General features: G+C 40.3%; 1 protein-coding gene across 1 annotated transcript in view; it reads right to left on the reverse strand.

Moving 5' to 3' along the window:
* The window catches only part of PXYLP1 (2-phosphoxylose phosphatase 1), a 102,481-nt gene that overhangs the window by 33,762 nt on the left and 47,480 nt on the right, over positions 1-21,239 (reverse strand). The window contains exon 3 of the mRNA XM_073359962.1: positions 432-584. Within this exon, the coding sequence (XP_073216063.1) occupies positions 432-584 (153 nt within the window). The remainder of the gene's footprint in view (positions 1-431; positions 585-21,239) is intronic.

Genomic DNA, 21,239 nt, shown 5'->3' on the forward strand with positions numbered 1-21,239 from the left:
ACCCCAATTGCTTGTGTCCCAGTTTGACTCTTCAGCATTAACATGTTCAAAATTTCACACCACTAGGAAGTGATTACACTGTTTCAAACAAAATGCTAAATATTTTTAAACAACAGCTACAATCTTATATTTTCTCTCCTTATCCCCCCTGTTCCTTTGTGGATCTTACAAAAATTTAAGTGTCAGAAGAACCTTTGTAGGTCTCCTTTAGCAACCAACTCCAAAATCAAAATACAAAATATGGAGAAGGAGGAATTGAGCATTTTTGGCAACTGAATATATTTCAGAGGCCAGTCAAGATTTTTGTGGCTAGCTCCAAGTTCTAAAGCATTTACAATACACACTTAAAATCACCATTTCCAGTGCTAACACGTAGAACCTAATAATGAAATAAACCCTGTCAATTGTCTACACCATGTCACACAGCCTACCTTCCATGCTGCTTTCAGTTATGCTAGGGACGTTACAGTAAACACGAGCTTCATAAATAGGATCAATGGCAGGGGGTTCGGTCAGTGGATCAGGCATTATTCTCTTTCGGCTCTTAGGGTTCATCCCATCTTCCTTGACTGGAATTAAGTGCACTAAAAGACATAAAATTAATAACATTTGTAGTAAATTAATACTGGTTATTACATCCATATTATTATTTTAATAATGTGCAAAATATTCAGTTGTAAAAATTGGTTATTTTACCAGGAAATGGACTTCCATGAAAATCAGTCACACTAGAACACTAGTTCTGGGTTCATCCTGTCAATTTTTGATGCCGTTACATAATGAAATCAGGAAGACCCTAAAGAGCTCTCCTTGGAGTAAGACCTCTGAAATCTATCTGGGACGTAAGTGTCACTGTTTTTGCATTTGCACTCTTTTCCTTGAAACAGCTTCTTGTGTTGGATTTTTCCATGGGTGACAGGAGCAGCAGCAGGACTAGGAATTTAAAAACCTATATCAACAGTCAGTGGATAAGACAGGAGTCATTATCTCCCATGATTGCGGATATGACGACTCTTCAGCATACACCCTGAGAGGTCGGACAGGAGTTGCTGAAGAAAAAGAGATACACATCTTGGTAAAGGAACTTGTAGCCAGAGGACTACTGGGACTTCTCTTGGTAAAAAGCAGCTGAGAAAATAGTTTAGGAAATCTAATATTGAGAAAAGGAACTTCACCATATAAAGGGGAAAAACAGATTTTGGTCTGTTCTTTATGAGGATGGGAATGACAATTTCCCCAACTCTTCTTATTCTGGTCAGGTTTAATAGCTCAGGATAGTATTAACTCTGTTAGGCACTCTTGACAGTAAATATCACAAGCATTTACTTCAGAAACTTGACTCTACAGAGTATCTTTTAATTGGAAATGTTGCTTTGGTTGCCTGCCTGGAGACTAGTTCAGGCAGGGAGACAACAACAGATTGTTGGCTTTATATTTCATCACCTCCTTGGAAACATCAGAAGTCTTCACTGCCAGTAGTACAGAAGAACACACAGTGAACAGGTCTAAAGTACCCTTATTACACTTCCAACATGTCATCTTTTTGTGAGTGGCAGCCAATCTTGTTTTACACATAGGACAATTTAACCCACTGAAAATTTTCAGTACAAATGGTCATCAATTTAAGGTATGTAGTGATGACTGGGGCCTTGGGAAGTACAACGTATGGAGAAAGTAGTACATTTCAGTTTTGATTGTTCTATCTACCTAATTTACGATCTAGTAATCAGTGAGAATGGCAAAAATAACACAGGAAAAAATCACATCAGTCCAGAATGGTTAGATAAGAAAAATTCAGCTGAAGTAATTTTTTATATCACAGAGTATTTCCCAGCCCAGGGATCAAGCATGGCCTAACCACTACTTGTCATGCAGGATCACTTCTTGCCAATCAGCTGTCTGCATGGACGCACTTTCGCTGGAGGACCAGTGACTGCTGTCCAAATGGCAGTCTAAAGCAGCAGTTTTTTACATGTGAAGCTAACTGCAGTGGGCTCACTATTCCTAGACATTTCCCCTTGAAAGCTGTCTCATAGATAAACTTGAGTAACTTGTTTTTAGTAAACTTTGATTTTACAATTTTCAGATATCACCCTTTCCCCCCATCCAGAGGAGTTGTTTACTTGTACAATAAAATATTCTTAAGGACGTCAAAATATATCTAATAATTTTTTTCACTTTATAATCACTGAACTCAAAACTGAAATACTGCACACAGATGAAGTTTAAAAATAGAATTCACTCATGTTAGATGATAGCACAGATTTTTTTAAATTGGAGAAAGCTATTAAAATATATGAGAAAAAGCTAAATTACATTAGATCATGCATGGTGCCCACAACATCTCAGTGTCCCTTTCAGAAGAATGTAAGAAATACAGATTTTAGAAAGGTTTCAGAGTATATTTTAGAAATATACAGAAAAAATTACCCAGTTTAACTACTATGGATTTACCCAACTAAAACAAAAACAAAAAGTCAACAAAAGTGAACATTAATGTTGTTGTGAAAATGCCCTTGGCAGTATCACACTAAACTGAAAGGGACACAAAGTCAACTCAAACTTGGATTTGTGAAACAAAATAAATGGAAATATTTCTCATAGGTCTTTGGCTTTGCAAAAGCTTGTTCTACAAAATCCAAATATTGGACAAAGTTGAGTTGACAAAGTCTCTTCAGATTGCCTAGGTTTGAAGATTATTTTCTGTAGTAGCCCTTGAAAACTGCAGCTATAATAATGAACTCTCAAGGCTTTGCCCCGTCAACATATTCCTTTCAAAGAGGGAAAGATTTTCTTATTGAAAATGATGGGGATGGCATGGCTAATGTGATTAGGTCCTATGATGGTGTCACTTGAATAAGTATGTGGACAGAGTTGGCATCGATTGACAGAGCCAGAAGAGTACCCAGAAGTCACCTACTACAGGACAGGCCCAACAAAGAAAACAACAGAACACCACTAGCTGTCACCTTCAGCCCCCAACTAAAACCTCTCCAGCGCATCGAAGATCTAAAACCTATCCTGAAAAATGATTGCTCACTCTCGCAGATCTTGGGAGACAGACCAGTCCTTGCTTACAGACAGCCCCCCAACCTGAAGCAAATACTCTCTAGCAACCACACACCACACAACAAAAACACTAACCCAGGAACCTATCCTTGCAACAAAGCCCAGTGCCAGCTCATGTTAATTAATTAGCCTCTTACTCTATCTTTTCATGTTCTCTCTCTCTCTCTCTATATATATATATATATCTTCTTACTATATGTTCTACCCTATGCATCCAATGAAGTGGGCTGTAGCCCATGAAAGCTTATGCTCAAATAAATTTGTTAGACTCTAAGGTGCAACAAGTACTCCTGTTTTTTAATTATACTAATAAGATTATAATACCAGTCTCTGTAAATGCATATTGTTAAAGGAGATCAAAGTAGTTCCTATGCCTAATAAAAGAGTTAATAGAGGACTCCAATTACCCCCATATAAATTGATCCAATGTCCCAAGGAGACACACTTTAGACAGACAACTTTCAAATGCTATAAGCAGTTGCTTTTTGGAACAGCTAATTCCAGAGCACACAACAGGAGACACTATTATTAGTTTAAGTAACTTACAGGGTTGATGTAACTAATAGGGAACACAATATAATTAAGTTCAACATCCATTGGTGGGTGGTTGGGGGAAAATCATACCAACAACTAACAGTGACACTATATCTAAAGTAAAAAAAAAAAAAAATCAAAATCATTAGATTTAGCTCTGAAACTATTAAGTATAAGATAACAAAGAAGATGTGTAACCCTCAAAGAAGCAAAAACAAAAAATAAAAATAAAAACGTATTTAAGTATACTAGAAACAGGAAGCCAGAATCAGGGAGAAAAGAGAGCAATAAAGAGGATAATAAAGTTATTGCAGAGAAACAAAATTATTTCTTTACATCAGTCTTTACCACAGAGGGTATGGGGGAATTACACAGGCCTACCCTATCCAGTTAACGAAGATGAGGTACTACCAAAGATTTAAGTATTAAAAGAATTAGTACTGGAACAATGGATAAATTAAAGAGCCACAAATCACCAGGATCGCATGGTATAAACCCAAGAGTTCCAAGGGAATCCAGTGGCTAAACTGCTAAAACTAATATGCATTCTCTGAAAATCAGCTGCAACTATTCATGATTGGATGGTGGCAAATGTTTTACTTACAGACCAGTTGACAGTGGGCTATCCCAAGTTTCTGTACAAAGACTAGTATTGCTTAACGCATTTATCAGTTTTATGGAAATGGGTGAACAGCTGAGTGGCAAAAATTTCAGATGACACAAAATTATTTAGGTTAGTCAAGATAGAGAAATCTTTGAAGAACTTTGGAGGGACCCAGATACGTCAGCTGAATGAGTAGCCCAACCACAAACGGAATTCCATTTTGACAAATACAAGATAATAATGCACATTGGAAGGAATGATCTGAACTACTCATACAAATTGAGGTTTTTATTAGAAAATTAGGTTATTTCTACTTATCCAATGTCAGAAGTGAACAATAAAAAAATACTGTAATTTAAATACCTCTTTGTGGCTCTTTTTAAAGTTTCAATTCTATATCTTTGCCTCCCTATCCTTTCTCCCTCTCCCTCACTAAATGATTAATATCCATTCCCACTTTGCCTGTGCAATCTCAGAATTTCTCTCAATTGTTTTCAACTTCTTTTTTTCCCCTCCCCTTCTGCCTTTTCTATGTCATCTTTTCAGTCTGATGTCTTTATTATTGTGCCTTTTCCCCTTCTAATTCCATTGCTTGTACTCTTATATTCCCTATCTAATCCTTCTTTGCATGCATCCCCCTCCTCCTCCCACTGCCTGGCTCCTCCCCCACTCCCCACTACTTGGCACACACATTTCCTTTCTCCAGCTGTGCCACCTCATCTCTGCTCCACAAGCAGCAGCTATTAAAAGCTCTTAGAAGAGCAGCAGTTTTCGCTGTCAGTACTCCTTACTGAAACTCCTACTCCTTAGTGTCAATCCTGTTTCTGCCCCGGAGCAGAGCTATTGACCAATAAGCCCATGACAATATGGGGTCACAGGGATCGCTACAGCAAGTAACTCATGGAGTTGGCTACCTAATGTTGTCCCATCTCTTTGCTGCTTTTTCTGATGTAAACTGGTATAATGTTAAATCTCTGCCGTACAATGTATTTTACATTACAATAAATGGCTATGACATATTATAGTTATTTTTACATTATGTGAATTCAGCCTTTAGTGCTATCAATATAATGCATGCTGTACAGGATCAAATGAAACTAAGCTAAATGTATCTCCGTGGAACAGTCAATGCTCTGTCAGTGCTTACATTTTTAAATTTAGAGCCCCAATTAACAGTATTTTAGAATATGGCCCTTATCCTGCCAGGACTTAAGCATTTCTCTTGTCAGGAGAGGGACCCAAAAGTGTAAGACGAAAATTTCAACAGATTTATTTAATTTGCTATCTGAGCATTTCCAGAAGTCAGTGCAATGGATAAAAATGAAGATTTAAAGTATACTTTTGGAGGTTTTTGGAAACCTCTCCTACACTGAAACTATGCTATACAGACTATGTATGTATATCATTATTATACAAACAGCTAGACAACAGAGATGAAATTTAAGTAGCTTAGAAAGTTCACACCTTGTCAAAATGTTTAAAACTAGAGGAGCAATAGCATACAATTATTTTAAAGGATATTTTAAAAAGTCAGAACTAATAGAAACAAGATACAATATATGATTTTTTCATTAATATCCAAATACAACAGCAAGGAAGCCCTGACTGTTGTCCTGCCACGCCAGAAAATATCTGAAACATGAAAAAAAGGAACACGTTGGCAAATAGACAAAAATAAAAAGGTGTCAAAATGGGCAATCTGTACAGTTAACTCTAAAAGAATTGCAGGAGGCTGTCCAGATGGTAGAAAAACAAAAAACAAAAAAAACCACCACCACAATCAATGGTCTAGGAATCTTTATGTCTGAATTCTCATGTGTTTTGTATTAACAAAAATTTTAATTGGAGAAAAGGGTCCAAACTCTCAGCTAATGTAGGTCACGGTAACTCTTTTGAAGACAATGGAGCTAAAACAATTTGTACCAGCTATCTGTCCCAAGGTTTTCATTGTATTTTTAAATTTATGAGCTATGTAAATATCTGAATTGCATATTACAGAATATTTAAACAAAACCAGACTTTTATATAAATGAGTGTATTACAAAAAAAGTTTATCTTTTACAGAAGCCGAGGAAACATTTTAAATATGTAAACAGTTTTGGCTAAGCAAACAGAGAAAATCTTTTGTATGAATAAAAAATAGCTACTTTTGAAACATGTTAACATTCCTTTGAATAACTTTATCTTCACTGTATTTTAAATATGACCTATTAAATCTAAAAAGGGTCTGATTAATTTGTTCTCTTGTTTTTGCAGAACAACTTATGAACTCCAGAAAGTGAGCTCACAGAACATAAATACTAGACATATAGTTTCTAAGCAATGGATGCAATCATTACAACAGGCACTTGAAAATAATTGTATCCATGATTACATGAGAAGTAGTCTCCTTAGAAAGAAAGTATAATTGAACAAATCAAATATTATACTCAGATGAATAACTGTAGGGAGGCAGTTCTATATAGGTTTTGAGTATGTAAAAAGAATACAGATGAAATTGACAGGAACAAAAAACTACACACTGCAGAAAATGAAATTATTACAAACTTCAGTCCACATAGAACAAAGCATATGCTGTATAACATCAACTATCAAACTATTGCATTACAAATACTTTCCATTCTTTCCAGTATGGTTTTGAATATTAAAAACATACATAATGGTCCTGTAGCAATTTATACAGAAGGACAGTTTTAGAAAAAATTAATCTATATTTACCTAGAAGCATAAAAGTAGACAACAAAGCCATGTCCCAAACTTTTTTTCCTTTAGAACTGCAATGGGTCTGAGAAGAAAGTGTGGAGCAAGGCTAAAATGGTCACGTGCTTTTTTTTTTCTCTTGCCACAGAGTGATCTAAAATTTTTCTACATTTATAAGACAGATGGTTCTTTCAGTTCCATGTGAGCAAACTATTTAAAGCATTGACATGGAACTAAGCCACACAGCAAAAACGCAAAGACTATCCGGTAGTCTTACGCTAGCCTGTAAAAGCAAACAAGTATGTTTGGAACTACAAAAAAGTTACTTATCCCTCCCTCCAAGGTAAAGATTTTTTGGTATTAATAGGTTATTCCAAGGGTCACATGGTACACTGCAGACCAGACAAGTTTCTGAAATCCTCATGATAGCCGCAGGGTTTTTGTGTTTTGTTTTGTTTGTTTGGGAAGAAAATGGAAGGGTAAAGCAGAGGACTGGTGAGGAAAGAACAAGAAGAAAGGGTAGAGGGGTACTGAAACAATGAAACATGGAATGGGGAAGGAAGAATCTTCTGGCAGATATACAGCATTAAAAACAGTCTGGAAAAGACAGATAAGGTTTGAATCGCAGAGGTGCTAGTGTAAAATAATACTTATAGTGCTGTCAATTTAAAAGCAAGGTAGCATCACAAGTGCACTCAACTCAGGACCCTGCCATACCAGTTTATGATTCCTGCCATCCTGCAACCTCTCCGTAGGGCCACTTCTAGAGCTTTGCTTTTTATAGAAATGCATATGTGAACACCAGTGACATTCAAATATGCTTGTGTGTGACAGAATAGAATCCACCTGTCCAACTTGAATCTTTCTGATAGCTGTACATACGTTTTGCAATTTTGTGATATAAGGATGTCTTGCGGCAGCTGAGCACTCTCACCTTAAGCGCACGTACAGCTGTACAATTATTTGTTCCATTTAACTGCTACCACATTAGAGAGAAGTTGGTTTGGCCAGTGCTGGACAAACAATTCTCACTCAGTAGATGTCATATTCACAGCCATTATGAGTAGAAGGGTGTTAAAAAAAAAAGAAAAAAAAAAGACATTTAAGAGCTAGTCAATCAATGCAGGTAGGGGAAAGAGACTGGACTTTGACAATGTCTAGCATTGGAAGAGGAGACTTGTCAGTGCAGAGCTATTCTTGGAGACATGTCTCCCTCCAGGCTATCCACAGCTGAATCCCAAATTTTTCCTCATGCTCAGGTGAAGGAGGAGTGATTACGTGACCCTTGGGGTAAGTTTGTTGTCAGTAGTTTGTGTGCTTGTGGTGTGCTTGCTTCTTGACTGAAATATACCATGTGGTCTGTTTGTTTGGGCTTTAGGTGCCTGCTCTGGGGCTGGAGCACCCACAGGAAAAAGAAATGGTGGGTGCTGAGCACACACTGGCAGCCTCCCTACCAAAATCTCCCCCTACCCCCAGTGCCTCCTGCTGGCCAGTGGGCACCGCCGATCAGCACCTCCCCCTCCCTCCCACTGCCTACCGCGGATCAGCTGTTTCACAGCATCAGGATGCACTGGGGGGGAGGAGCGAGCGCGCAGCATGCTGGGGAGACGGGGGCAGAACTGGGCAGGGAAGGGGTGGGGCATTGGGGGAAATGAGTGGGGGCAGGGCCTGGGCAGAGCTGTGGGAGCACTCCCTGGCAGATTACAAACTCGGCGCCGATGGTTTGAGGGACCATGTGCTGAGCCTAGTGGCCTGCTAGGCAAAGCTGAGAGCTTCTTAATAAGGCTTTGAACCCTAAGCCCTTTAGCACCCATCAACCCTTAGCAGGGGGCGAGGCTACTCAGGAAGACCAGAGCTTTAAAAAGCCTGCTCACAAGCGACCAAAGGAGCTAGTGAATAGGAGCAGCGAACAGGGGAGTTTTGCAAGGGAGCTGAGTGGGGGTTAGATACCCTTAACATTCTTTAAATGTAAGGCCAAACCCTTCCGCTGATAAAAACAAAAAAAGCAACAAAGGAACGAGCTGCAGAAGTAAAAGGAGAATGCAGGCAGAAGTTCAGCAACAGAGTGGGGGCTATCCAGTTTATTTCACTCAGTGCATCATGTAGAATTACCTGCCCTATGGACAGGTTGCGTATGTGTGCATTTGGTGCAAGGAGCTCCTGGCCCTAAGAGACCATGTACGGGCTTTAGAGACCTGAGTGGCTGAACTGGAGCAGCTCAGGGAGACAGAGAGGAACACACATGAGACTTTCTGGGACACAGTAGAATGGTCCCACCCCTGGTCTAACAGCCCATGTGCTGTTGAGGAGGATGAAAGTCTCAGGGAAGGAGACCATCCAACAGGAGCTTAGGGAAATGATCCCATAGTTGGGACCCTCCTTCCAGATGATGTTGTGGTATCCTCTCACACAGAGGATACCTCTCCAGGGGGAGGGAACTCCAGTTATTAGGAAGAGACAGGTAATAGTTATGGGGGATTCGATCATTAGAAACATAGATAGCTGGGTTTGCGATGACTGGGAGAACCACATGGTGAATTGTGCTCCTGGTGCGAAGATTGCGCAACTCTTGACACATCTAGATAGACTTATGTGTAGTGCTGGGGAGGAGCCAGCAGTCATGGTACATGTAGGTACCAATGACACAGGGAAGGATAGGAGAGAGGTTCTGGAGGCCAAACTTACGCTGCTAGGCAAGAGACTGAAGTCCAGGACCTCCATGGTAGCATTCTCTGAAATGCTTCCAGTTCCACATGCAGGGCCAGTTTGACCTGCAGAAGTGCAGGATCTCAGTGCGTTGATGAGATGATGGTATAGGGAGGAGGGGTTTGGATTTATTAGGACCTGAGCAAACTTTTCAAAAAGGGGGAGCCTATACAGGAAGGATGGGCTCCACCTAAACCAAAATGGAACCAGATTGCTGGCACTTAAAATTAAAAAGGTCATAGAGCAGTTTTTAAACTAAGGGCTGGGGGAAAACCGGCAGGTGTGGAGGAGCATGTGGTTCGGACAGGGACATCCCTTAGAGAATCTCCATTAATAGATCCTCCCCTGCATCTTAGTAAGGAGGAGAGGATGGACGATGATAAAATGCGGGTAGGATCAGATGAGAATCAGCCAAATGAAAGAGTCCCATTCAATTACATCATGTAATGGCAGACAGATAAAAAGTGACAAGTTCTTAAAGTGCTTATATACAAATGTTAGAAGTCTAAATAAAAAGATGGGTGAACTACAGTGCCTCGTATTAAATGAGGATATTGATATAATAGACATCACTGAAAGGTGGTGAATTAGGATAATCAATGAGACACAGTAATACCAGGGTACGAAATATATTGGAAGGACAGAACAGGTCGTTCTGGTGGGGGTGTAGCACTATATGTGAAAGAAAGCATAGAATCAAATGAAGTAAAAATCTTACATGAAGCAAACTATACCAGAATCTCAGTGGATAGTAATTCCATGCTCGAATAATAATAATATAGCAGTAGGGATATATTACAGAACACCTGACCAGGATGGTGATAGTGACCCTGAAATGCTCAGAGAGATTAGAGATGCTATAAAAATAAAGAACTCAATAATAATGGGGGATTTCAACTATCCCCATATTGACTGGGTACATGTCACCTCAGGATGGGATACAGAGATAAAGTTTCTTGACACCTGAAAAGACTGCTTCTTGGAGCAGCTAGTCCTGGAACCCACAAGAGGAGAGGCAATCCTTGATTTAGTCCTAAGTGAGCATAGGATCTGGTCCAAGAGGTGAATATAGCTGGACCGTTTGGTAATAGTGACCATAATATAATTAAATTTAACATCCCTGTGGCAGGGAAAGCACCACAGCAGCCCAACACGGTAGCATTTAATTTCAGAAAGGGGAACTACACAAAAATGAGGCAGTTAGTTAAACAGAAATTAAAAGGTACAGTGTCAAAAGTGAAATCCCTGCAAGCTGCATGGAAACTTTTTTTAAAGACACCATAACAGAGGCTCAACTTAAATGTATACCCCAAATTAAAAAGCCATAGTAAGAGAACCAAAAAAGTGCCACTGTGGCTAAACAACAAAGTAAAAGAAGCAATGAGAAGCAAAAAGTCATCTTTTAAATAGTGGAAGTTAAATCCTAGTGAGGAAAATAGAAAGGAGCATAAACTCTGGCAAGTGATGTGTAAAAATATAATTATGAAGGCCAAAAAAGAATTTTAAGAACATCTAGCCAAAAACTCAAAAAAATTGTTAAGAACATCAGAAGCAGGAAGCCTGCTAAACAACCAGTGGGGCCACTGGACGATCAAGATGCTAAAGGAGCACTCAAGGATGATAAGGCCATTGCGGAGAAACTAAATAATTTTTTTGCTTCGGTCTTCATAGCTGAGGATGTGAGGAATTCCCCCAAACCTGAGCCATTCTTTTTAGGTGTCAAATCTGAGGAACTTTCCCAGATTGAGGAGTCATTAGAGCAGGTTTTGGAACAAATTGATAAATTAAACAGCAATAAGTCACCAGGACCAGACGGTATTCACCCAAGAGTTCTGAAGGAACTCAAATGTGAAATAGCAGAACTACTAAATGTGGTTTGTAACTTATCATTTAAATAAGCTTCTGTACCAAATGACTAGAGCAGTGGTTCCCAAACTTGTTCTGCCGCTTGTGCAAGGAAAGCACCTGGTGGGGCAGGCCAGTTTGTTTACCTGCCGCGTCCGCAGGTTTGGCCAATCACGGCTCCCAGTGGCCACGGTTCGCTGCTCCAGGCCAATGGGAGCTGCTGGAAGCGGTGGGCAGTATGTCACCTCAGCCCATGCCGCTTCCAGCAGCTCCCATTGGCCTGGAGCAGCGAACCGCGGCCACTCGGAGCCGTGATTGGCCAAACCTGCGGACGCGGCAGGTAAACAAACTGGCCTGGCCCTCCAGGGGCTTTCCCTTCACAAGCGGTGGAACAATTTTGGGAACCACTGGACTAGAGGATAGCTAATGTGATGTCAGAGGTGATCCCAACAATTACAGGCCAAAAAGCCTGATTTAAGTACCAGGCAAATTGGTTGAAACTATAGTAAAGAACAGAACTGTCAGAAACATAGATGAACATAATCTATTGGGGAAGAGCCAACATGGTTTTTGTAAAGGGAAATCATGCCTCACCAATCTACTAGAATTCTCTGAGGCGGTCAACAAGCATGTGGGCAAGGGGGATCCAGTGGACCTAGTGTACTTAGATTTTCAGAAAGCTTTGACAAGGTCCCTCACCAAAGGCTTTTAAGCAAAGTAAGCTGTCATGGGATAAGAGGGAAAGTTACCAATCCATGAGAGGACCGTTAAAAGAAAGGAAACATAGGGTAGGAACGGTCAGTTTTCAGAATGGAGAGAGGTAAATAGTGGTGTCCCCCAAGGGCCTGTTCTGGGACTAGTACTATTCAACATATTCATATATGACCTGGAAAACAGGGTAAAGAGTGAGGTGGCAAAATTTGCAGATGATACAAAACTACTCAAGATAGTTAAGTCCAAAGCAGACTGCGAAAAGCTATACAGGGATCTCACAAAACTGGGTGACTGGGCAACAAAATGGCAGATGAAATTCAACGTTGATAAATGTAAAGTAATGCATATTGGAAAACATAATCCAAATTATACATATAAAATGATGAGGTCTAAATTAGCTGTTACCACTCAAAAGAGAGATCTTGGTACCATTGTGGATTGTTCTCTGAAAACATCCACTCAATGTGCAGCGGCAGCCAAAAAAGCCAACAGAACGTTGGAAATCATTAAGAAAGAAATAGATACTAAAACAGAAAATATCATATTGCCTCTATATAAATCCATGGTACACCTACATCTTGAATACTGCATGCAGATATGATCACCCCATCTCAAAAAAGATATATTGGAATTGGAAAAGGTTTCAAAAAGGGCAAACAGAAATGACTAGGGGTATGGAACAAAGTAAGACTGGGACTTTTCAGCTTGGAAAAGAGACGACTAAGGAAGGGGGGATATTATACAGGTATATAAAATCATACCTGGTGTGGAAAAAGTAAATAAGGAAGTGTTATTTACTCCTTCTCAAAAGTCAAGAACTAGGGGTCACCAAATGAAATTAATAGGCAGCAGGTTTAAAAACAAAAACAAAAAGTATTTTTTTCCACACAACACACAGTCAACCTGTAGAACTCCTTGCTAGAGCATTTTGTGAAGGCCAAGACTATAACAGGGCTCTAAAAAGAACTAGGTAACTTCACGGAGGAAAGGTCCATCAATGGCTATTAGCCAGGATGGGCAGGGATGGTGTCCCTAGCCTCTGTTTGCCAGAAGCAGGGAATGGGCGACAGGGAATAGATCACTTGATGATAACCTGTTCTGTTCATCCCCTCTAGGGTGCCTGGCACTGGTCACTGTCAGAAGACAGGATATTAAGCTAGATGGACCTTTGGTCTGACCCAGTATGGCTATTCTTATGCTCACTCCTCACACCTTGGCTGTCCACAATGCCTGCCATCATTCCACATTCTACACCCCACTCTAAAACCCTGCTTCACCCATCCTGGTACCATACACCCTCCTCCTACTCACTCACACACTCCCCCTTGGCTTTTCTTCCCATTTAGCATCAGTGCTGTTGGGAACCCCTGAAGCACAGACAGCTCAGCAATGGATACTGTTGCCTGATGTACCCATACAATGGCTCAGTGTGTCAAGGGCTTCCCACAGTGCTGCTGTCTTGGCTCTGCGACATACTGAAGAAACAAGGGGAAGTGGGGTAGGGGGGTGTAGCCAGACAGCCAGCCCCCCCCCCTCAGACCAGCATTGCTGGAAACACAGGAGGAAGCCGGAACAGGGCACTTAACATATATTCCAGCACAGCCTTTGAAGCTGTGAAAGCACAGGTGTGCTGCTACAATGTGCCTCTGGGAGCAGATACGACGATTAAGCTCACAGCAGGCAGAGGCCCTGTGACAGACATGGCTCTTAGCCCCTACTAAATAGCGTGATGCACACACACCAACATCCTAGGTGGGAAAATATTTACCCTGATAAAAGAAATGTCCAGTAGTCGAAACTTATTGTTTCTCTCCTTTGCAAGTGTAAACTACTCTTGCGAAAGCTGGCGTCACCCCGACAGACCAGCCTCAATTTGGCATAAGAAAGGAGAAAGAGAATAAAGGAGTACAGAGGTATAAGTAGGGGACCTACAGCACCATGATTTTTGAGTGCTTTTCACTATCTATCTGCTGGTCAGATAAGTGACAGCCTCCCAAGGCTTCTGCAGCTAAGAGGGTCCCTACGCCTTGTCCCTTATTCGTCTTTCCGCGGAATTGAGTGACCGATCCTGGCTTGGCACCGCTGGAATCGAGAGATGCAAGGAGGGTAAGAAGCACCCACACCTGATCTCCTATCTTTAGTGTACACATATTTTGAAATAGAGCTCTATACCTTGTTTTCTTTCTTTGGGATTGTGGCTTCAGTTTTGTAACTTGTTTGTGTGTGTAACATCTCTACATTTAAATAAGTAGGCACTAGCAATTTTGTAACCACATGATTAGAATCTAGCTTAATAAATTTTGGTAACCATTTATGCATAAGCCTGACTTGTTTTCTCTGGTTTACTGGAAAGCAGCCAACACAATTAAAGATCCTCAGCCGTTTTGGCTCTAAAGCCTGGCCATTAGGTGAGAGTACTAAGAGCCTAGCGTTGAGTTGTGCCGCCTCCACGGGGCAAACTCTTGGGGCACCTGTCAGTCAATCCTGGCTGCCCGCTGCGAAGGAGCTCTGAGCTCTAGCAGTTAAAGTCACGGGTGTGGAGAGGCTCTTAGTGCTGCCATTGGGGCACCTGTCAGTCAGTATTGACTGCCCGCTGCGAAGGAGCTCTGAGCTCTAGCAGTTAAAGTCACAGGTGGTTAGGACCTTGGGGCGTCCGTCAGCCTAGCCCGGGCTGCCCGCCGCGAAGGGACAGTGCGTCCTAGCGGTTAAAGTCACGGATGGTATAAACGGGCATAGCTGGCACCTCACCAAACATCCTTGGCCGTCGGCTAACAGGGGGTCATGTGGGGAACCGGAAGAGGAGGAGCAATAGCACTGATAAAGGGATTTAACTGGGGGAATAAGGGAAGGAGCTCCACTCTGACAAACCTCTTACAGTTTAATCAGCGCAAAGCTCTCTGGCAAACCATAGGAGGACTGGCTGAAGTAGAGCTCTTCTCCAAAACAAGTGCTAGTTTAGTCTAGCAGAAGTACTATTTTCAAGGCCAAGTACACAGACCTTAAAAACTCCTCCATCTTCAAGGGGACTTTCACCCATTCCTCTAGAAGCAAGCATCTCTGCTCTCTCAGATTTACAGATACTTTCAGAAAACTGGAGACTCAGAATAAACATTTAATACTAAGCACAGAAAAATACTAAGCACCCATCTGTATTTGCTCATGTGCCATAAAAGCAGATATAAAGAGTACTATATCATTGTACAAAATGTACTGGATTTTTTTTCCTTTTACAAAAATATTAGGTAGAAATAGTGAGCTATGTAAATTGCCAATTCTGAACCTAAAGCCCTTCATACATAAATATCATTTTTGTTATTCGTTTAACCAACTGGTAAACTGATTAACTATATACAGATATTATTAACTTATCAAAATTGTACACATTATTTAAAACAGATCTACATTTTCTAGTGTCCTTTGTACTTTTTTTTTTTTTTAAACCAAATGACTAAGTACTTAAGTATATAGAATAGATGGAAATGTATGTTTAGGAACTCTGTTTCCATACACTAATCTTTACTCCTGAGATTACGCAATAGTTTAATAAATAAATAGCTAAATAAATAAATAAATAAAAACCCACTACACACCTGTCAGTAGTCCCACTTTAGAATCCTGATACTCTATGACTTTTGTTGTGCTTACAATTTATAAACTACCGTGATTGTGCTTAACAGGGGAGTAAATTGTTGACAAAGTTACTACTCTAATTCTGGATTAGCAGAGAAAAAACAATCCATTTATAAAACATGTTTCATAAAGCTGATTTAAAATAAAAAATGTTAATATCTGGAGAAGGTTAAGAAAATAGTGTAAAACAGTGTACCTCAATTCATCAAGCTACATTTAGTGTCTTTTATACATTTTTTCAAACTTTCCATTAAAAATGTAGAGTAGGGGCCAACTATATTGCTAAAATAAGTTAGTTTAGAACTGTCATAAATATAAAGGGAAGGGTAAACCCCTTTGACATCCCTCTTGGCCAGGGGAAAGCTCCTCTCACCTGTAAAGGGTTAAGAAGCTAAAGGTAACCTCGCTGGCACCTGACCAAAATGACCAATGAGGAGACAAGATACTTTCAAAAGCTGGGAGGAGGCAGAGAAACAAAGGGTCTGTGTGTCTGTCTATATGCTGGTTTCTGCCGGGGATAGACCAGGAATGGAGTCTTAGAACTTTTAGTAAGTAATCTAGCTAGGTATGTGTTAGATTATGATTTCTTTAAATGGCTGAGAAAAGAATTGTGCTGAATAGAATAACTATTTCTGTCTATGTATCTTTTTTGTAACTTAAGGTTTTGCCTAGAGGGGTTCTCTATGTTTTTGAATCTAATTACCCTGTAAGATATCTACCATCCTGATTTTACAGGGGGAATTTCTTTATTTCTACTTACTTCTATTTTTATTAAAAGTCTTCTTGTAAGAAAACTGAATGCTTTTTCATTGTTCTCAGATCCAAGGGTTTGGGTCTGTGGTCACCTATGCAAATTGGTGAGGCTTTTTATCCAACATTTCCCAGGAAAGGGAGGGTGCAAGTGTTGGGAGGATTGTTCATTGTTCTTAAGATCCAAGGGTCTGGGTCTGTAGTCACCTAGGCAAATTGGTGAGGCTTTTTACCAAACCTTGTCCAGGAAGTGGGGTGCAAGGTTTTGGGAAGTATTTTGGGGGGAAAGACGCATCCAAACAGCTCTTCCCCAGTAACCAGTATTAGTTTGGTGGTGGTAGCGGCCAATCCAAGGACAACGGGTGGAATATTTTGTACCTTGGGGAACTTTTGACCTAAGCTGGTAAAGATAAGCTTAAGAGGTTTTTCATGCAGGTCCCCACATCTGTACCCTAGAGTTCAGAGTGGGGGAGGAACCTTGACAAGAACTATGTGTCAAATCTCCCCCGTTCCCAGCCCCACCTTTGAACTGCATAGAGCCATCCCCACATAAACTTACCTTGTTCAGTGCTAGATACCAAGAACTCAATCCTCCTTTAGCTCCCATGCACATGGGGAAAGGTCTGGAAACAGGCCAGTGGATGATTCACTGTTGTGCAGATCCACCAACCCAGTCCCTTGTCCAAACCACAGACACAAGAGCTAGATGGGGGCAAACTGCAGCCTCAAGGTCACAGTACCAGCCACACAGCAGCAGCTCAATGGTCAGAACTGGGAGGAAGGAAGGAAGGAAGGAAGGAAGGAAGGAAAGAAAGAGGATTCCTTCCTTCTCCTATGCCTCACAGAGAGTACTCCAGTACCCTACCCTGTTACACAAGGTGAACTTGGGGCTGAGCAGTGTGTGCACGCACATACAAAATCTGCATTAACTGTGGATTATAGCATCTACTACTGTTCCTCATTTATCTGTATTTAGAGTCATACTGATTGAGGCCATTTCTGTTGGAGACAGCTAATTCACAGCAGAATACAATTCTGAGCATCCTACACTGTGACATGCAGCTCAGCTAGTAACTTATAAACTGGGAAGTAGACCTGAGGGCCAAAGAGTTCATACTGCAAATATTTAAGCAAAATATTTAAAAGCACAGTGACCAAGGAGTAGATATCATTGAATAAACGTTCTTGTCAGGCCAATGCTTTTCATCAACAGAACTGAACAAATACTTGCTGTGGCAGCATTTTATGTTCCAGTTCACCTTAACCATAGATGTCTGCAGCAAACATTCAGCACAAATGAGAACAAAAACATCATCAAAAGCTTACTGGAGTAGTTCTCTTTATGCTATTGGATGCAAACCTCCTTTCCTACCAAAGAGAAATAAATCCATGACTGTCTGATGGCAATGATCAGTACAGCAGCAGGCATTTCAAAGGGAATATTGTTTTCTGAACTTTTAAATATACACATTAGGCTGCCAGCAGCAATCACTAAAATCCACAAACTGAGTTTTCATTTTGTTCACTGACCTTTGGAGGGTCTATTTCAAGATCAGACTGGATAATATTAGACGTTTACAACATTTTTTAAAATTTCCTTTATTGCTCTTTATTGCTGTATTTGTAGCCTTGGGAGCACAGGAAAGTTTGCTGTTCAAAATGACAAAAGGCAAATTATATTCCCATTTACTGGTTAAATTGCTTTCTGTGCCTTGGTTGAGACAGAAGATGGTGGTTTCCCTCTTCATTTGCATTGACGGACCAAAGGAGGACCAGTCCCTAGAGAGTCTGGGTATAACTTGCCCTGCTAAAAATCTGTTCAACCAGAGCCAAGAACACAGTCCCCAAACCCCACAGGTGTTTGCACCTGTATTTGCAGACAAAAGTCCCTGCTGTTCTGAAAAAAAGGAAAGAGATCACTATCCTGTGACTGGGAGGATACTCTTGAGAGACTATGGATAAGGACCAAGGAGTCTGAAGAAGTGAGTAGGCTGATTTTGATTTTGTCTTTTCCAGCCTGAGTGACAACCTTAGCCACTGATTTTGCTGCTTTGAAGAGTGTCTCTGCCCTGCACAGGGGCTTCTCTCCCCTTTTGCAGAAGCAGCATTTTGATTGCCACAGCTTCCAAAACAGAACACACACTTATGTCCCTCATGTGAAAGTGCAGCTGTAGGAAGCACACTTGAGGGTTGCCTACTCTTTTTCTTTAACCTTCTGTCACCAAGAGACAAAAGGCAGATTGATATGGCGGCAGCAGACACCTTCCTGCTCTGAGACACAAAATATCTAACTGGAGAAGCAGAATAAGAAGTCCAACAGAGTGGGTAAATCCTGGATACTGACTGGTCATCCTACTCATCAGCGTGAGTGAGTGAGGAGCCCAACAGCGTTTTAAAACTACTAAAATTCGGACATTAAAACACAGCCACTAAGGTGACATCTTAGAAACTAACAGCTGAAGATGGCCCTCCAGTCAAATTGTCATTAGGGACAATTAACACCTCAGCCATGCCAGAGCAGGCCACAAGGAAAGTCCATTCAGAAGCAAAGAGGCGGCAACTATCTTTGTCAGATATCAAGAGGGACAGCTGCAGCAGAGAGGTGCAAAATAGGAGGGTGCCAACTGTATTTTGAAGTCACTGGTGTTGCACTCCATCAGTTTTAACCATTTTTCTAAAGGGGGCAAAAAGAATGCAGGTTGATACTTTCTCTTTTAATTATTCCAGTTGACAAGTTTTTTTTTTATATTCTGTGAGCCCTGATAATGTTGCCTACCCAGCTCCTTAGAGATGAGATGTGCTTACCGTCTGGGAATATTACTACTATAGATGGCATGCACACACACACACCCCTATAATTAAGCTTACCTACATGTTTCCATTATTATAAAGTGTCATTTGAGGTCTCTTAAATTTTCTCAATTTTTTAATTTTCTTAAAATTTGGTAGGTGTGCTCTAAACCAAAGAGAAAACCCTCCCTCTCCCCGCCATACTCCCCCCAGTCTAATTTTAAAAAGGTTGAGCTATTTTTAAGCACAGGAGTAAAAGAGTGTAGTTTTTCTGTTAAAGGAAAAATGTCAGTTATTTTCTTAAACAGCCTGAAGACCAAGGAAAGTTGGTGGAAAGTGAAAATCTGGCAGGGATAGTAGGTTGTGGAGGTTCCCCCTTTATTGATCTGGTCAAAAAAGATCAGATTTGATTTGACAGAGCCAGAGTTGCAGTAGTTTAAAAAAAAAAAAAAGTTATTTTGTGCATTCACATTAGTTTATGTTAAACAAATCTAGGGCTGTCAAGCGATTAAAAAAATTAATCACAATTAAGAGCATGATTTAAAAAATTAATTGCAATTAATCGCACAGTTAAACAATAATAGAATACCATTTATTTAAATATTTTTGGATGATTTCTACATTTTCAAATATATTGATTTCAATTACAACACAGAATACAAATTGTATGGTGCTCACTTGATATTTATTTTTAATTACAAATATTTGCACTGTAAAAAACAAAATAGCATTTTTCAATTCACCTAATACCATTCAATTCAAAATACAAGTACTGTAGTGCAATCTCTTTATCATGAAAGTTGAACTTACAAACGTAGAATTATGTACACAAAAAAACAAATCAATGTAAAACTTTAGAGCCTAAAGGTCCACTTAGTCCTACTTCTTGTTCAGCCAATCACTCAGAGATACAAGTTTGTTTACAAATGCAGGAGATAATGCTGCCCTTTGCTTCTTTACAATGTCACCTGAAAATGAGAACAGGTATTTGCATGGCACTGTTGTGGCAGGCATCACAAGATATTTACATGCCAGATGCGCTGAAGATTCAGATGTCCCTTCATGCTTCAACCACCATTCCAGAGGACATCCATCCATGCTAATGACAGGTTCTGCTTGATAACAATCTAAAGCAGTGTGGATTGGCGCATGTTCATTTTCATCATCTGAGTCAGATGGCACCTGCAGAAGTTTATTTTCTTTTTTGACGGTTTGGGTTCTGTAGTTTCCGCATCAGAGTGTTGCTCTTTTAAGACTTATGAAAGCATGCTCCACACCTCGTCCCTCTCAGATTTTGGAAGGCACTTCAGATTCTTAAATCTTGGATCCAGTGCTGTAGCTATCTTTAGAAATCTCACATTGGTATCTTTGTTGCATTTTGTCAAATCTGCAGTAAAAATGTTCTTAAAACAAACATGTGCTGGGTCATCATCCGAGACTGCTAGAACATGAAATATATGGCAAAATGTTGGTAAAACAGAGCAGGAGACATACAATTCTCCCCCAAGGAGTTCAGTCACAAATTTAATAAATGCATTATTTTTTTAATGAGCATTATCAGCATGGAAGCATGTCCTCTGGAATGGTGGCCGAAGCATGAAGGGGCATATGAATGTTTAGCATATCTGGCACGTAAATACCTTGCAACACCGGCTATAAAAGTGCCATGAGAGTGTTGTTCACTTTCAGGTGACATTGTAAATAAGAAGTGGGCAGCATTATCTCCCGTAAATGTAAAGAAACTTGTTTCTCTTCGTGTGGCTGAACAAGAGGCAGCCTGAGTGGACTCATAGGCTCTAAAGTTTTACATTGTTTTGTTTTTGAGCTCAGTTATGTAACAACAACAAAAATAAATATATATTTGTAAGTTACACCTCCAGGATAAAGAGATCGCACT

This window comes from Lepidochelys kempii, chromosome 9 (genome assembly GCF_965140265.1).
Source record: "Lepidochelys kempii isolate rLepKem1 chromosome 9, rLepKem1.hap2, whole genome shotgun sequence".
Taxonomy (NCBI): Eukaryota; Metazoa; Chordata; order Testudines; family Cheloniidae; genus Lepidochelys; species Lepidochelys kempii.